The sequence below is a fragment of the Thalassophryne amazonica genome, chromosome 3, assembly GCF_902500255.1.
Source record: "Thalassophryne amazonica chromosome 3, fThaAma1.1, whole genome shotgun sequence".
Taxonomy (NCBI): Eukaryota; Metazoa; Chordata; class Actinopteri; order Batrachoidiformes; family Batrachoididae; genus Thalassophryne; species Thalassophryne amazonica.
In genome coordinates, this window is record NC_047105.1 from 80,522,736 (window position 1) to 80,537,338 (window position 14,603).

Genomic DNA, 14,603 nt, shown 5'->3' on the forward strand with positions numbered 1-14,603 from the left:
AAGGGTGCTGAGAAGCCAACTTAATGGTAGGAATAAGATCTGATGAATTGTAGTTTACCCGAAAAATCACGTCTTATTAAATAAAGCTTTTTTGTATGGGAGTGCTGTGGTGGTGCGGAATATTCTATTTCAATTTTAGGAATAAGATCTGAGCCATCAAAACATACGTCCTAACAGTCACCAGATACCCAGCTGGGAAAATAAGTTCACCATAAGAGAAGATACGAGGTCTATTAGATAATAGACCGACCCTTTTATTTTTTTTTTAACTATATGGATTTGAATGACGTGCGATTACACCAATCATGCTTGAACCCTCGTGCGCATGCGTGAGTTTTTTCACGCGTCGGTGACGTCATTTCCCTGTGGGCAGGCCTCGAGTGAGATGTGGTCCCGCCCTCTCGGCTGAATTCCTTTGTTTCACACGCTGCTCGAGACGGCGCGCGTTGCTTTATCAAAATTTTTTCTGGACCTGTGAGGAATATCCGAGTGGACACTATTCGAGAAATTAAGCTGGTTTTCGGTGAAAAGTTTAACGGCTGATGAGAGATTATAGGGTGTTTCTGTCGGTGTAAGGACTTCCCACGGAGCGGGACGTCGTGCAGCGCTTCCAGGCGCCGTCGTCGGCCTGTTTCGACCTGAAAACATCCTAATTTAAGGCTTAATTCACCCAGGATGTCGTGAGAGAACAGAGAAGATTCAGAAGAGGCCGGCATGAAGACTTTATGCGGACATTCCACTGTTTAAGGACATTTTTTAATGAAAGACGTGCGCGTAAATTCGCCGAGTCTTTTCCGTGACAACTCGGCGAATCTGTGTGCGCCGCGACAGGAAAAAAACCTCCGTGTTGAAAACCATTTGTAAAATTCAGGCGGCTTTTGATGGCTTTCAACAAGTGAGTAACTGAGAAATTGTTTAACAGCTTGGGCATGTTCCAACTTGCCCGTTAAGGTTTCCAACGGAGGTGTTTTTCCTGTCGCGACCCCCCGCGGTTGGGTCCGGCCCGACATGCGACTCTGCCTGCACGTTCTTTCATTACAAAATGTTCGTTAACAATGGAATGTCCGAATAAACTCCTCATGCCGACTTCTTCTGAAAGTTCTCTGTTCTCTGACGACTTCCTGGGTCAACAGAGCCTGAAATGTGGAAGTTTTCAACTTGAAACGGCGAGACGCTGCCGCCTCGAAGCGCAGATCGCCGTCAGGCGCCGTGGGCCGTCCTTACAGCGACACTACCAGACCAAAATCTCTCATCAGCCATTAAAATTTTTTACCGAAAACCAGCTGAATTTATCGAATGGTGACCACTCAGTTGTGCCTTACAGTTTTGAAAAAATTTTGATCAAACAAAGCAGCAGTCTCTGAGCCATTCCTAAACAATGAAAAAAATCGACGAGAGGGTGGGCGACTCCTCACTCAAAGACTGCCCACAGGCGAATGACGTAACCGACAGGCGTGAAAAAACTCTTGCATGCCCACGAGGGTTCAAGCATGTCTGATGTAATCACACGTGATTCAAATCCATATGGTTTTTGAAAAAAAAGAATAAGATCGGATACTTTTCTAATAGACCTCGTATATGCCACTGGTGTCGTAGAGAAGCTTGAATCTTCCACTGGACTAGGTTGCTTGACGCGAGGATGTTTCGCTTCAAATCGCAGAAGCTTCCTCAGCTAAAATTCTTGCTCTGGTAGTCTGACTTCTGTCTCGACTCTTGTAGAGAAGAAGCTGAGGAAGCTTCTGCGATTTGAAGTGAAACGTCCTCACGTCAAGCAACCCAGTCCAGTCGAAGATTCAAGCTTCTCTACTATGGAAACCACCTGGACAACTGAGAGCCTACACAGAAACATTGCCACTGGTGTCAAAACACAAAAACTCCTCACAATCCAAGGAGGTCTCCAGCCCAAAGTGGAGCAATATGAGGCTCTATGAGCAAGAGAAAAAGGGAGAGCAAGGATTAGTGAGTGTCAGAGCCACAATCCAAGATGAGACAAGGAGCATCCATGAATACATCAGAAAGATGACACCCCCGCCGAGATCAGTTGCTACAAGAATGCCTCAGACAGCTGAAGACAGATGTGATAAGGAAGAGGAAAAGATATCATGGAAGACCAAGTGCCTCCATGGGATGTACCATCGACAGATAAAAAGATAAAGGTAGTGGCTGACATCAAGAAGTCCTACCAGTGGCTGACCGGCCTAAAGGACAGCACAGAGGCTCTGATGATGGCAGCACAAGAGCAAGCCCTATGCACCAGATCTATAGAGGCAAGAGATGATCACAGCCAACAGGACCCAAGTTGCAAGATGTGCAGATGTGCCCCAGACACAGACCAGCACATAGTAGCAGGATACAAGATGTAAGCTGGGATAGCATACACTGAGAGGCACAACCAAGTGTTGGGAATCGTGCGCAGGAACATCTGTGCTACATACGGATTAGAAGTCCCCAAGTCCTGATGGGAGACACCACAGAAGGTGGCTGAGAACGACAGGGCTAAGGTCCCGTGGGACTTCAAATTCCAGACAGACAAGCAGCTTCTGGCCAACCAACCAGACATAGTGGTGGTTGACAAGGGAAAGAAAACCACAGCTGCAATCGATATGGTAATCCCAGCTGACAGCAACATCAGAAAGAAGGAGCAGGAGAAAAATCAAGAAATGCCAAGGGCTGAAGGAGCAACTGGAGTAGATGTGAAAGGTAAAGTCTAAAGCGGTCCCAGTGGTAATAGGAGCTTCCCCGTCAGTGCAGGAGGAGTGATTCCCCCCCAGCCTGCTGTGTCTAAATGAAACAAAGGATAATAGTCAGTCATCCTTTGTTTGATCTGGTAGAACTGCAGCTTCTACCCATACAGATTGCGATCGGAGTCTCTACCAGTAGAGATTGCAATGTCAAAGTAGTTCTCAGAGAAACTTGCAACTAAAGTTACATTATTGAGTTTTAAAACCAAAATTTTTGAAAAAACTCCATTTCACATATTTGAAATACACAATGTTTGATGATGCAGAACTACAACACTATTTTAATTGCTGAAAATAGCAAAAATATTACTATGACTTCCCAATTTATATTTCATGACATTTCTGATCAATGTTTACTTTTTTCAAGTATAGTTGGTTTCTGTTGTTGCAAACTCTACTGGTAGAAACTCTGATCCAAATGTTGTCAAAGTGGTACTCAGAGTAAGTTAAGGCAAAAATGGAGTTTCTACTGGTAGAGACTCCGATCACAATCATAGTTTCTACCTTGACACACACACACAGTAAAACTCTCATATAGTAGATTCAGGTGGACCAGCCAATTTTGTCTGTTATAACGAAATCCGCTATATGTATAAAATGGACAAAATCCGTTATATGTATGTAACAGATTATACAGGTACAGTCAGCAGGCACTGAATGATCTAAGGGAATCCCCAGCACCACCAATTAGGCTTACGTATTTCCTTGATTAAACGCCTACCCTTGAATAGGGGCCCACCTCATTTAATGTTCGGATCAAAAATTTGTCTGACAAAAATAAACGCCTGCCTTAAATAAGCGCCGGGTATTATGTGCCCATTCTGAAGGATTACATTTGGTCAAGTCATTCTTTTTCTAAATCAGCTGCAAGTACCTTAAAACCCTAAAGCCTGATTTATGCTTCTACAATTCCATAACTCTGTCGCCATCCAGGGTTTTCATGTATCCCATAATCCCTTGCGTGCCAGAGAGTCGCTGCACTCAAAACAACATAGAGAATCCACATGATGACAATTGTAAATGAATATTATACTATAAAAATGTATTTTTTATGCTTTTCATCATGTTAATAACTGCTGCATGATACCAACTGAAAACTTGCTAAAACAATTATAACAAATATGCGTGGAATTTAATAAACGCAAACCGAATTTCAGACATATTATATATATTAGTCTGGAACAAAGAGGACAAACAGTGTTTTAAAGAACAATAATCAAGACGTTAAAGAGAAAACTTCACTTTCCCCCAGAACGACATGATCAGGAAGCGAGCGCAGCTCACAGCAGCTCCCATTAAAAATAACGGAGAGACAGCCTGTGATTCTCGCATGTTTACATGAAACAAACGCAATAACAATGTCTAAAAACCCAGAGAATATCTTCATGAGAGTTTTAGGTACAATATAAAAACAGTTTTATGTTGCGATGTTAATGCTGTTGTCCGTGTGCAATTAAAGTGCAGCGTGATCAGAGCGTCTCAATGTAGTTCTCAATGTTACTGAGATCTCGCAGCGTGGCGACCTCTCCAAGGTTTTGCGGGATTTCAAACCTGAAAAGGGTGGCTGCAATGACGTTGACGTGCGCATGACCCTTTAAAAGTTCCCCCGTTGCGTCTTAATGCAATTTAACACAGGAACACTTTTTTTCTGGATCAATTTGTCCTTCAAGAGCTCCACTTCTTCATACAATCATCGACCTCCAAACCAACACTACGGCACATGTAATTTTCCTCCATGAACTGCGGGTCATCTGAGCGTCATTTGACTTTGTGTTGTAAAGTTGGTCATATTTGTTGGTGGTTGCCTTTGGTTCTCCACACAAAGGGATATGTGTGAAACTCAACACCATATTACAGTGCATGCAGCAAGCAGCATTTTGTTAATAACCATCTCCCCTGAATTACGCCCCAGATCTGAGCACGGTTTGAATAAACATAAACAGCTAGGCTTTTAATCAAAGAAATACAGTACACACATTCAGACTGCTCTGTCCGGTACATGTGAAGGATTTTTAATGGAAATGCATTGAAATGGGATGGTACGTTCTGTCCAATGTGAGTGAAAATCCATTATACAAAATCCGGTATATACAGTGTTTATTGCATGGAAAACCATACAAAAACATTGGGACTTCTGCTTTTGTTCAGTGAGTGCAAAAATCCGGTTTATATGATGACAGTTTAGGCAAGTTTTACTGTGTGTGTGTGTATATATATATATATATATATATATATATATATATATATATATATATATATATATTGAGAGAGAGAGAGAGAGAGAGAGAGAGAGAGAGAGAGAGAGAGAGAGAGAGAGAGAGAGAGAGAGAGAATGTTGTTTTTATACATACAGTATCTACTAGCTCCTTTTTTGTGTTATTTCTATTCTGCTTGTTGACCTTTTTTGTTTAAACTATGCTGTAGAAACTGCAACTTTCCTTCTTCCAGGTGGCTTAATTTTGGATGTCTGATGCTTACCTTTCATGTTTACTTTAAAAAGAAGTCAATATGACAATAAATCTGTCGTTCACACCACTGTGCAAACTTTGTAGTTAATCCGCAAGTACAGATCAAGTACAGATCACAGCTCAATTACGGTCTGTTGCACCACTACTTTCACAAACCAGTGGGTCATGTGACTTGAAGCATTATTAAATTATTTAAGAAAGTTTGGATTTAAACTTATTAATTGTGATCTATTTGATGGAATGTCAGGCCAAGAAACTCTTGCAGGTTACTGGTCCAATGGTCTGGTTGTTAAAAAGTTAATGTCAAACTATGCGAAGACATAAACAAATCTTGTGTGCAAACTAACCTTAAATCAACTCTGAAGGCCAGCTCAAATAAAAATAAATCTCATGGTAATCCTTTGATTTAATGCACTAACCAATGTGAGGGTCATGCCCATGACCACAGGGATGAAGATGAAGTTGAGGGTCGTGACCTGAAGCACGTAGCAGTCCGAGTCTGGGTTCATGTGGACCTCTTTGTACTGCCTGGGCATGAGCAAGGACTTTGTACCACCATTCTTCCAGTGTCCTTGCTGTGGCAGAGATTATTTGGAAAAAATACAAAAATAGCCAAGATATCAACAGCCATAACAGGACAATCGTAACTTTGCACAAGCATATCATTTTCATTAAGAAATATCACTTTGAAAAAAGTTTTTACCTGCTTCATAAACTTAAAGTTGAATTCCCACAAGGTCTCTGATCGGGTTCCTGAGACCTTTTTGATGCCAAAAAGTAAACACTACAAGAAGAGAAATTAAATATAGAGAAATGATGTTTTGACAGTGGTGACCATATTGTTTCTCTAAAGACCATATGAAAATGAGAAAGCCAAAAATACCTATCTTTTCCCTTCGAACATGGATGTGTCAAACCATTTATTATGCAGGTCTGATAATTTAATCATCAACTCTTGCCTCTGATAGTTAAAACAAGCAAGGTCTGATGCAACTATAAAAGCAATGTTTCCCTATTTCTTATCTACCAATTTTTCAATTAGTAAATTTCCTTCAACAATAGAATATTTCCAAGCTATAATTGGTGACTGATGACGCATCTACCTTGGAATTAAGCAGGGTTGTAGGTGTGGCTTCTGGCAGGGCAGGAATTCTTGAGACTCTTGAAGAAAATGGCTCATACAAATGGAATAAAGAGCGAATCACACGGGCCCGTAGGCAGTGCATCCTGTCAACAGAGTCAGGCTGGAGACGAAACGGCAGATCAACATCAATCTTGTAGTGCCTTCAGAAAAGAGGATTGAAAAGTTAAGAGAAAGAAAACATCAGTTCCACAACATAGCCCATTGAAATTACTACATCCTTTTTTATTATTACACAACATGCACATTTCCTTCTCTGAACCCAGGGAATGAATTCAGTTTGATTCACTCTACCCATCATTTCCAACAATTTAATATAAGCCAAAACCAAATTATCTAAAAAGAAATACAAAAACCATTAAAAAAAAACCTTGCTCAAAAGATTCCTAGTGTAGACACTGTACACAATCACATTAAAAATTAATTACTGCTGATGGCAGACAAATTGTTGAAAAGAAAAAAAAAAAAAATCTCACTTTCTGTAGAGCCTTGTCCAAAAAACTGCTGTGCAGGTGACCATCCAGGCGTTCTTACAAATAAGTGCAAATCGACACACGTCTTCTGGCCGGATATAGGACGACAAAACTAACCAAATGTCCACTGGATATTCTTCTCCATCACTGCTCTCACTGCTTTCTGCATAAAAATTGTCACACACAAAAAAATATTTCTATTCCATATCCAACTTATTCTATACAAATGAAATGACAAAACAATACCTTTTCTCCTCTTGTTTTTCTTTTTGCGTGTGAGTTTAGTTTCATTTTCTCCATTTTCATCGAGGTGAAGTTCATCACTGCTGCCCAAATCCTCTCCATTGACACTCCGTGCAGACGAGAGAACTTCTTGTACAGCACCCTGAGAGGCTTCCAGACTGCACAGTAATTTAACTGTAACACAGTGTTTGGATAACCTAAATTACCTTTTCAAATTGAGTGAACATGGTATATACACCATCATTCACTTACCTTCTTTTTCAACTGCATTAACAACAGCCTTTTTCACCCTCCCTGACTTCACAATGGCTGGATCAGCATTAGCATAATCAGCAACAGTCACTACAAGGAATTCAAATGAATTACCATAGTGTTATCCTGCTTCAATGTCACCTGCTACGAGCTTGACCACAGAAATACTCCCTTTTCACTTTCACCAAGTATAAAAGTGCAGCACCTTTACCTTTGATTTATAGTAATGTATAACAACACACACACAAAAATAAAGGGTAATACCCAAAAAACAAAAATCACTTGTTTCCATTGCGGCCCTTGGTATCACAGACAGAATAGGATGTGGGGAAAAAACTGCAAATAATGTACGCAATCCAAATAAACTGATAATAGGTAGAGATTACAAACAGAAATAGTGGAGTACATTCTCTAGTTCTCAATATATTAAGACTATTTTCTTTAATGTGGACCAATATATTAATGTTTGCACTTGTTATTTATTGGTTTTAGTTTATATCAAATGGATTTAACAGGTTTGGGCTTCAAATTTAACAATAAAGCTTTGAGCAATTGATTTGAAGTAAATATGCTCTCACAACCAGCTTGGGACATCAGTCGCCTATTATCAACATATGACTTGATCAGTGGATTTTCTCAGTGGTGGGTTTATGAAACCTTGCTCACCCACCCTTGTCCTAATAAAATTACACACATATTGGTCAGTTTAGCTTCCTGAGTTGGAGTAAAAAAGTAACTCCACAATCAAAAAACTGAAAACTTGAATAGGAATAATGGCACCTGCAGGTTTCTGTCATTGAAAAATAATCTGTTATATCGTGTTCTATGTTTTGCTCAGATCCACACCTTCTGATAAATGAGTTAAGCCTTTTCACAGTCTTGCTCGCTTCAGGGTCTGATGTGCAAGGTCAAAGAGCAAGAGCCGTAAACTGCAGTCTTGAGGCATCATGACTGACTGCATTGGCAGCGAAAATGACAGAGACTTTGATTATTTTTCCCGATGGAGTGTTGATTCCTTGAAAGATTTTTGTGAAAATGTGGTATTGGTGTCCAAGGAAGAAAAACTGAAGCTTATGCTGCACACGAACTGAAAACTGAGGTTTTGCCCGACTCGACCCACTGCTGACTCCGAACCCAAGTCAGGCTGGCTGAATGATAAGAGACGGTATGACTCGATGGCACTGCCGCACAATTCGCAGGTCCAACGCGACCTGCTGGATGTCGTGCTGTGTGCCACCGGATGCTGTGTTATATAAAACAATTATTTTGTAGCAGATTAATCATTTGCTCTCAGAGATTGGCTGATAAAACTACCTCTAATTGCTCCGGAAGCACAGAGGAATTTTCTCCAGCAGCTTGTCTTGTGCGCTTCTTGGGGTGGAGAAAGCATTTGGAATAATCTCAAAGGTAATTATTTGTAATATTTATATTGTAATGTCTTGGTTAAACAGTTGGATTTTCACTCCTTCTTATAAGCATCTGTAAAAATATGTTTATTATGGATTTAGACCGTTGTTTCACTGACTGACCGAGCATCTGTTTACGTTATTACACATCTCAACCTTTGAACCAACGTGGTCGCGCATGCGCATTCCCAAAAACAGTTCAGTGTTTCAATGATTAATAGTGCAGCAGATAACTGAAACAATCTTTCAAATGGTGATACAAACACCAAATTTGGCACACATATTCTTTAAACATTACTCTTTTGAGAAAGCAGACTATCCACTTGATTGTTCAATAGGTGGCCAAGTAGGGGTCAATGAAGAATTACACAGGGGTCAAGATTTATAAATGCTCCAATCATATTGAAAAGTATACCACATTATTCATCTGATCATACAGATACCAAAAAGGTATAGTTTGGACTATCTTTGATTGAATGTTATGAAGTTATGGGGTAAAAACAGCATAAATGTACCAACGGTCAATCTCAGTTTGTACAGGGAGCCAAAGTTAAGGTTGCTCCAATTTTGGTATAAAGTGATGCAAATTATTGGTTGAGTGAATAGGGTTTTAAAAAGGAATAGTTTGCACCATGTGTCGTACTTAGTTATCATGTTACAGGGTAACATATGTCATATGCCATAGAATCCAATGGACGTTGACATTGTTTGACCTTTACTTTTGACAGTAAACATTCAACACGGTGAAATCTATTTAATTTATTAATCCTATTAGCTCAACCAATAATTTGCATCACTATTAACCAAAATTGGAGCAACTTTAACTTTGGCCTCCCGTACAAACTGAAATTGAACTTTGTCGCTGTTTTTGCCCCATAACTTCATAACATTCAGTCAAAGATAGTCCAAACTATACCTTTTTGGAATCTTTATGGTTGGACAAATAATGTGGTATAGTTTTCAATATGATTGGAGCATCTTTTAATTTTGATCCCTGTGTAATTCTTCACTGACCCCTACCTGGCTGCCTATTGAAAAATCAAGTGGATAGTCTGCTTTTTCAAAAGAGTAATGTCTCAGGACTATTTGTGTTGAATTTGGTGCTTGTATCACCATTTGAAAGATTCCCCTGTAAATATTCTCTAATCTGCTGCACTATAAGACTTTAGTGGTTCGTCTATATCCTGAGCTGCAGTTTGTTTAGTTAAACATGCAACATTTCCTGTTTTTTGACACAAAATAGCAGCGAAGCAGCCGGAATTAAACGGGTGACTTGAGAAGTGTTCAAAGGAAAATCTAACAGATAACATGACACTGCATAAAATTATACAAAAAAAAACCAAACAAAAACGGTAGAATAACAAGCTTTACAAGAATTCATATTAAATAAGTAGCTTTTGATATAACCACAAAGCATCCAATTTCGTACAACATTTGCTAAGTAATATTCTACGCTTTAAAACGAGAATAAATGCAGTTATATATCGAATGTTACGCAGGCTAGCTTTCTGGCTAATGAGCATTCCGACCTGATTCCAAACAAACGTCCCCGGGACGAAATTTCAGCCGTTTTCGGTTCCCTTTCTTGGGCATGTCGACACCAATGATTCGTGAACCTTTAATGGGGCAGCTGGTCCTGCCATGTCTCTATGGCAAGCGGGAGCAAAGAGAAAAAGAGAAAAAAGATAAAGAAATTGAAAAATGTTCCGCCAGGATCTTCAGCCATCATGGAATGACGTAACGCTCAAAGTAACGCGAGAGTGTTGTCTTTTTTTTTTTTTTCTTTTTTTTTTTGCAACATGCCACATTTTTGGTTTTTGGGGTGGAGATAGGCGATACAGGGAATTTTGGTATTGATCCGATACCAAGTAAATACAGGCCCAGTATCGCTGATATCAATACTGATACCGATACTTTTTCATATGTAAGCTTCATAGATCCAAAGGATCTAAAAGACCTAGGATAGAATTTCGCCAAACACTGTACGTGACAACAAAATACTTTATTATCATAATCAACATTTTTGCTTAAAAAAAATCACTAAACACAACTTAAAACTAAATCTCCTGAGGTAGAGGGCTGACAAACCACAATACAAGGGTGCGCTGCTCCGTGTTGTGTGACACAGCACAGCGCTGCTCTTACAGAGAGTAGACTTTGATGAATCTGCGTGCACAGCACTCAGTGTGTGCAGGAGAGAAAAAAAGCTTGAGTATCGATCTTTTTACACAAGGATCGCTCAATATCAATACCAGCGTTGGTATCGATATTATCAATATTAGGATCGATCCGCCCACCTCTATTTCGGGGTTGGTTTTCGGTCATGATAGGTGACTGGAATGCAAACGCGAATGATCCAAATAATTCCTAATTTACTAAGCACATGCTTCACTTGTGTGAAGGTCACAATCTCATAATTTCTTCTTGTTTTATGTATGTCAGTGACTCGTGGGGTTCTCTTGGGGTTAGACCATGTTGGGTCTGCAGAAGCCTTTGACAGTGCTATCAGTGATATGAATGTCTATTATAACTTGATAACTTGAAGATCATATTCCAGTTGCTCTATCTCTGGCGGTTGAAGTGATAACTATAGCCTACCAAATATTACCAACAGTTGCACCCCTAGACTGAACTGGTAAATTCTGTCTGAAGTAGAGTGTAATAGAAATGCCTGTATAATTGAGGTTCTGTTAAAGGATGTTCCTGTATGTGATTGTGTGTATTGCAGAGATAGAAATTGTAGCAATATCCAGTATGCAGATCTAGCCAAATTATTGTTTGACATTACCAAGTGCCTTAAAAATGCTGGGATTCAGGTTTTCAATAATGTTGGAAACAAGAGAAGATTTAATATGCCAGGATGTGGCTGACTTATGCAGAGTTACCAAAAAAACAAAAACAAAAGAAAACAGAACTCATAAAAACTGTAATAAATCCTACAAAGGTACAACAAACTTCAGTCTGCGTAAGATCATTCCCCACAGTTTCAGTTATCTTGGTCACATTGCATAAAAGTCATGTTCTTTCAAAATTATGCCCCAAATGGTATAATTTGTTGGTGAAATAGGCCACCAGGAAAAATATCTTTTTCTTGGTTGACCAAGACATGTTGGGGAAGACGATTGGAACAATAGTCCAATCGTTTAGTTGGACATTTATAAGTGACATTCTACGTATGAGACCTGATCTAAATCCTACTGAACATCTGTGGAAGGATCTGAATCTTGCAATCTGGACAATCTGGAGAAGGCCCCCTTCAAACCTGGAGCAGTTTGCTCAGGAGGTGTGGGCCAAAATACCTGTCGACAGGTGCGGAAGTCTCATTGAGTTACAGAAATCATTTGATTGCAGTGATTGCCTCAAAAGGTTGTGCAACAAAATAAGTTAAGGGTACCATCAATTTTATCCAGGCCAGATTCATTAGTTTGATTTTTTAAGTGATTCTGTCAAACTACAATTCAAAAGCAATGTCTGATTTTCATTAGTTAATTTTCAATATTTGTTATTATTACTTTTGTCAGTTTCAAGTTATTTCAATGACCATTGTGGGTCTTTCTTTCTCTAACGGAATGGTACCGACAATTTTGTCTGTGTGTGTACGTGATCAGACCTTGAGCAACCTTGACTGTGACCTTTAAATCAGTATCAACCTTTTGGAGTAAAATGTCTTAAATTGAGTTTTCCACAATGGATTTACAAATCAGGTTTGAGACAAATTTTGGTTTTCAAATAATCATGATTTTGACAATCCTGCCAGATGTCTTACTGTGTCTGGAATTGGATTTTTTTTTTTCTTAAACAAAAGCCATTTCTCAGTCAGTAGACAATCACATTCAGGAGGTTGTGTCTAATTTATTATCTTTAGCAATTATGTTACATTAATATTTGGATCAAACAGCGCAGCCACATCCACAGCACACAAAGAAAGTTTGTTTCAAAAATATTTTCTATTTATAGTATATGTGGTACAACCAATGGTAAATTGAAGCAAAAATTCATTTTCAGACTTTAGTTTTGCAGCATCTTTTGATATTATTTACTGCCTAAGAGCAAGGTTGGGTAGGATTACTTTGAACAAATACATGTGGATTACATGTATGTATGTACATACATTTGGATTACTTGTAATCTGATTACCTTTGGATTACATTTCAAAGTAATCCTGCCCAACCCTGCCTAAGAGTACTGAGAACTACTGCAGATTAGACTCCACAGAAGTATCTGCAACAAGGATTCATGTAAAAGTCAAGGGGTGTCATACCGATTTAGCCACTGGGTGGCAGCAAATATCCATTTTTTTAATGGAAACATTTGGAGATGAACTTGGCAAAGTCCTACACCAAGGCAAATGTTTCCGAATTTGTACCTCATGAACACTTGTTAAAAGTGGAGCAAATCAGCATGTTCAAATGCCTTTCAACATAGGTTAAATCGGAAGAGACTTCATCTATTATTTATACACAGAGCAACAACAAACCTTGAGAAAGTAGTTCATGAAAACACACCCAAAGACAATCAACAAGACACGGTAAGCCGTAGCTATATAAACTGTACAGACTATGCCAAAGGTTTAACCAGTCTATATAACAACACAGACTGCTTGTTAAATAAATTCAGAGTTATAAACACTTGTATCGCTGCACTAAACTGACATCATGGGCATAACAGAAATATTCACAAAGAATGGCGACAGGGATCCTGAAGGTTTGGAATGGAAACTCCAAGGATATGACCATTTCACGAATTTTGAAGTCACAAGTAGGACAGGAGTTATACTGTGTATAGTAAAGAGGGCTTGAAAGCAACAAGAGAAATAGTTCCAGGAGAAAATACTTTGAAGAGTCTCTCTAATGCTGGGTCAGTCTCCACCAATAAGCCGAGCTTCTGGTTGGAGTAATATACACATCACCTAACAGCAACTTAGAGAATAACAATCACCTCAGGCAGTTATTGCGGAATGCACTTGGGAAAGACACCACTTCCTGTGATGGGCAATCTTAACTACCCAGAGATAAATTGGAATTCAGATATAACCCCTTCAAGCATTCACCATCCAGCAACAGCTTTCTTGGAATGTTTGAGGGATACTTATTTTAGGCATTTTAGGGATACTTATTAAAATTTCAGTCAGGGTTCAGAACAAGGCACAGCACAGAATCTGCACTCCTCAAAGTCCACAATGATGTGGCTCTGTCGCTTGATGCTAAATGTCCAGTTCTTTTAGTGCTTCTTGACTTGACAGCAGCATTTGATACTGTTGATCACAGGATCCTCTTGTCTCGTTTAAAGCACCATGTTGGCATTTGTGGCACAGCATTAAAGTGGTTTAGTTCCTATCTAATGAACAGAACATTTTCTGTCATGATAGGTGACTTGTCCTCCTCTGCTGCAACCTTGTCTTGTGGAGTACCCCAGGGTTCCATTTTGGGCCCCATTTTGTTTTGTCTTTATATGTTACCACTGGGCTCCATTATGGAGAGACATAACATGTCTTTTCATTGCTATGCAGATGACCTGCAGATTTATCTGCCAGTGTCTTCAAATACAAATGACGCTATCAGACGTTTGTCAGACTGCATGGCTGATATAAAGCTGTGGCTACAGCAAAATTTTCTTCATTTGAACGAGGACAAAACTGATTACATTTTGTTTGGTGACCCTGCTCTTCTAGGTTCTGGTTTGTTGTCTGCGTCTTTGAAACCTATAGTAAGAAATCTTGGGGTGGTATTTGACAATTCTTTTAGATTTGACAAACAAATTGACAGCGTGGTAAGAACAAGTTTTTATCAGTTGCGTCTTTTATCTAAGGTTAAACCATTTTTAAACCACACTGACCTTGAAAAAACTATCCACGCTTTTATCAGCTCTAGAATTGACTA

At 39.3% G+C, this 14,603-nt stretch overlaps 1 protein-coding gene across 2 annotated transcripts in view; it reads right to left on the reverse strand.

Moving 5' to 3' along the window:
* Positions 1-10,457, reverse strand: part of tmem183a (transmembrane protein 183A) — a 33,458-nt gene extending 23,001 nt beyond the window's left edge. For both annotated transcript variants that reach the window (XR_004559629.1, XM_034166933.1), the window contains exons 1-7: positions 10,254-10,457; positions 7,319-7,408; positions 7,070-7,240; positions 6,827-6,986; positions 6,313-6,493; positions 5,913-5,993; positions 5,629-5,784 (exon numbers count right to left, since the gene is read on the reverse strand). Coding sequence is in view for 1 of the 2 variants with exons in the window: in XM_034166933.1 (XP_034022824.1) it covers positions 5,629-5,784; positions 5,913-5,993; positions 6,313-6,493; positions 6,827-6,986; positions 7,070-7,240; positions 7,319-7,408; positions 10,254-10,317 (903 nt within the window). In the remaining variant the exon portion in view is untranslated. The remainder of the gene's footprint in view (positions 1-5,628; positions 5,785-5,912; positions 5,994-6,312; positions 6,494-6,826; positions 6,987-7,069; positions 7,241-7,318; positions 7,409-10,253) is intronic.
* Between the last annotated feature and the right edge of the window lie 4,146 nt (positions 10,458-14,603).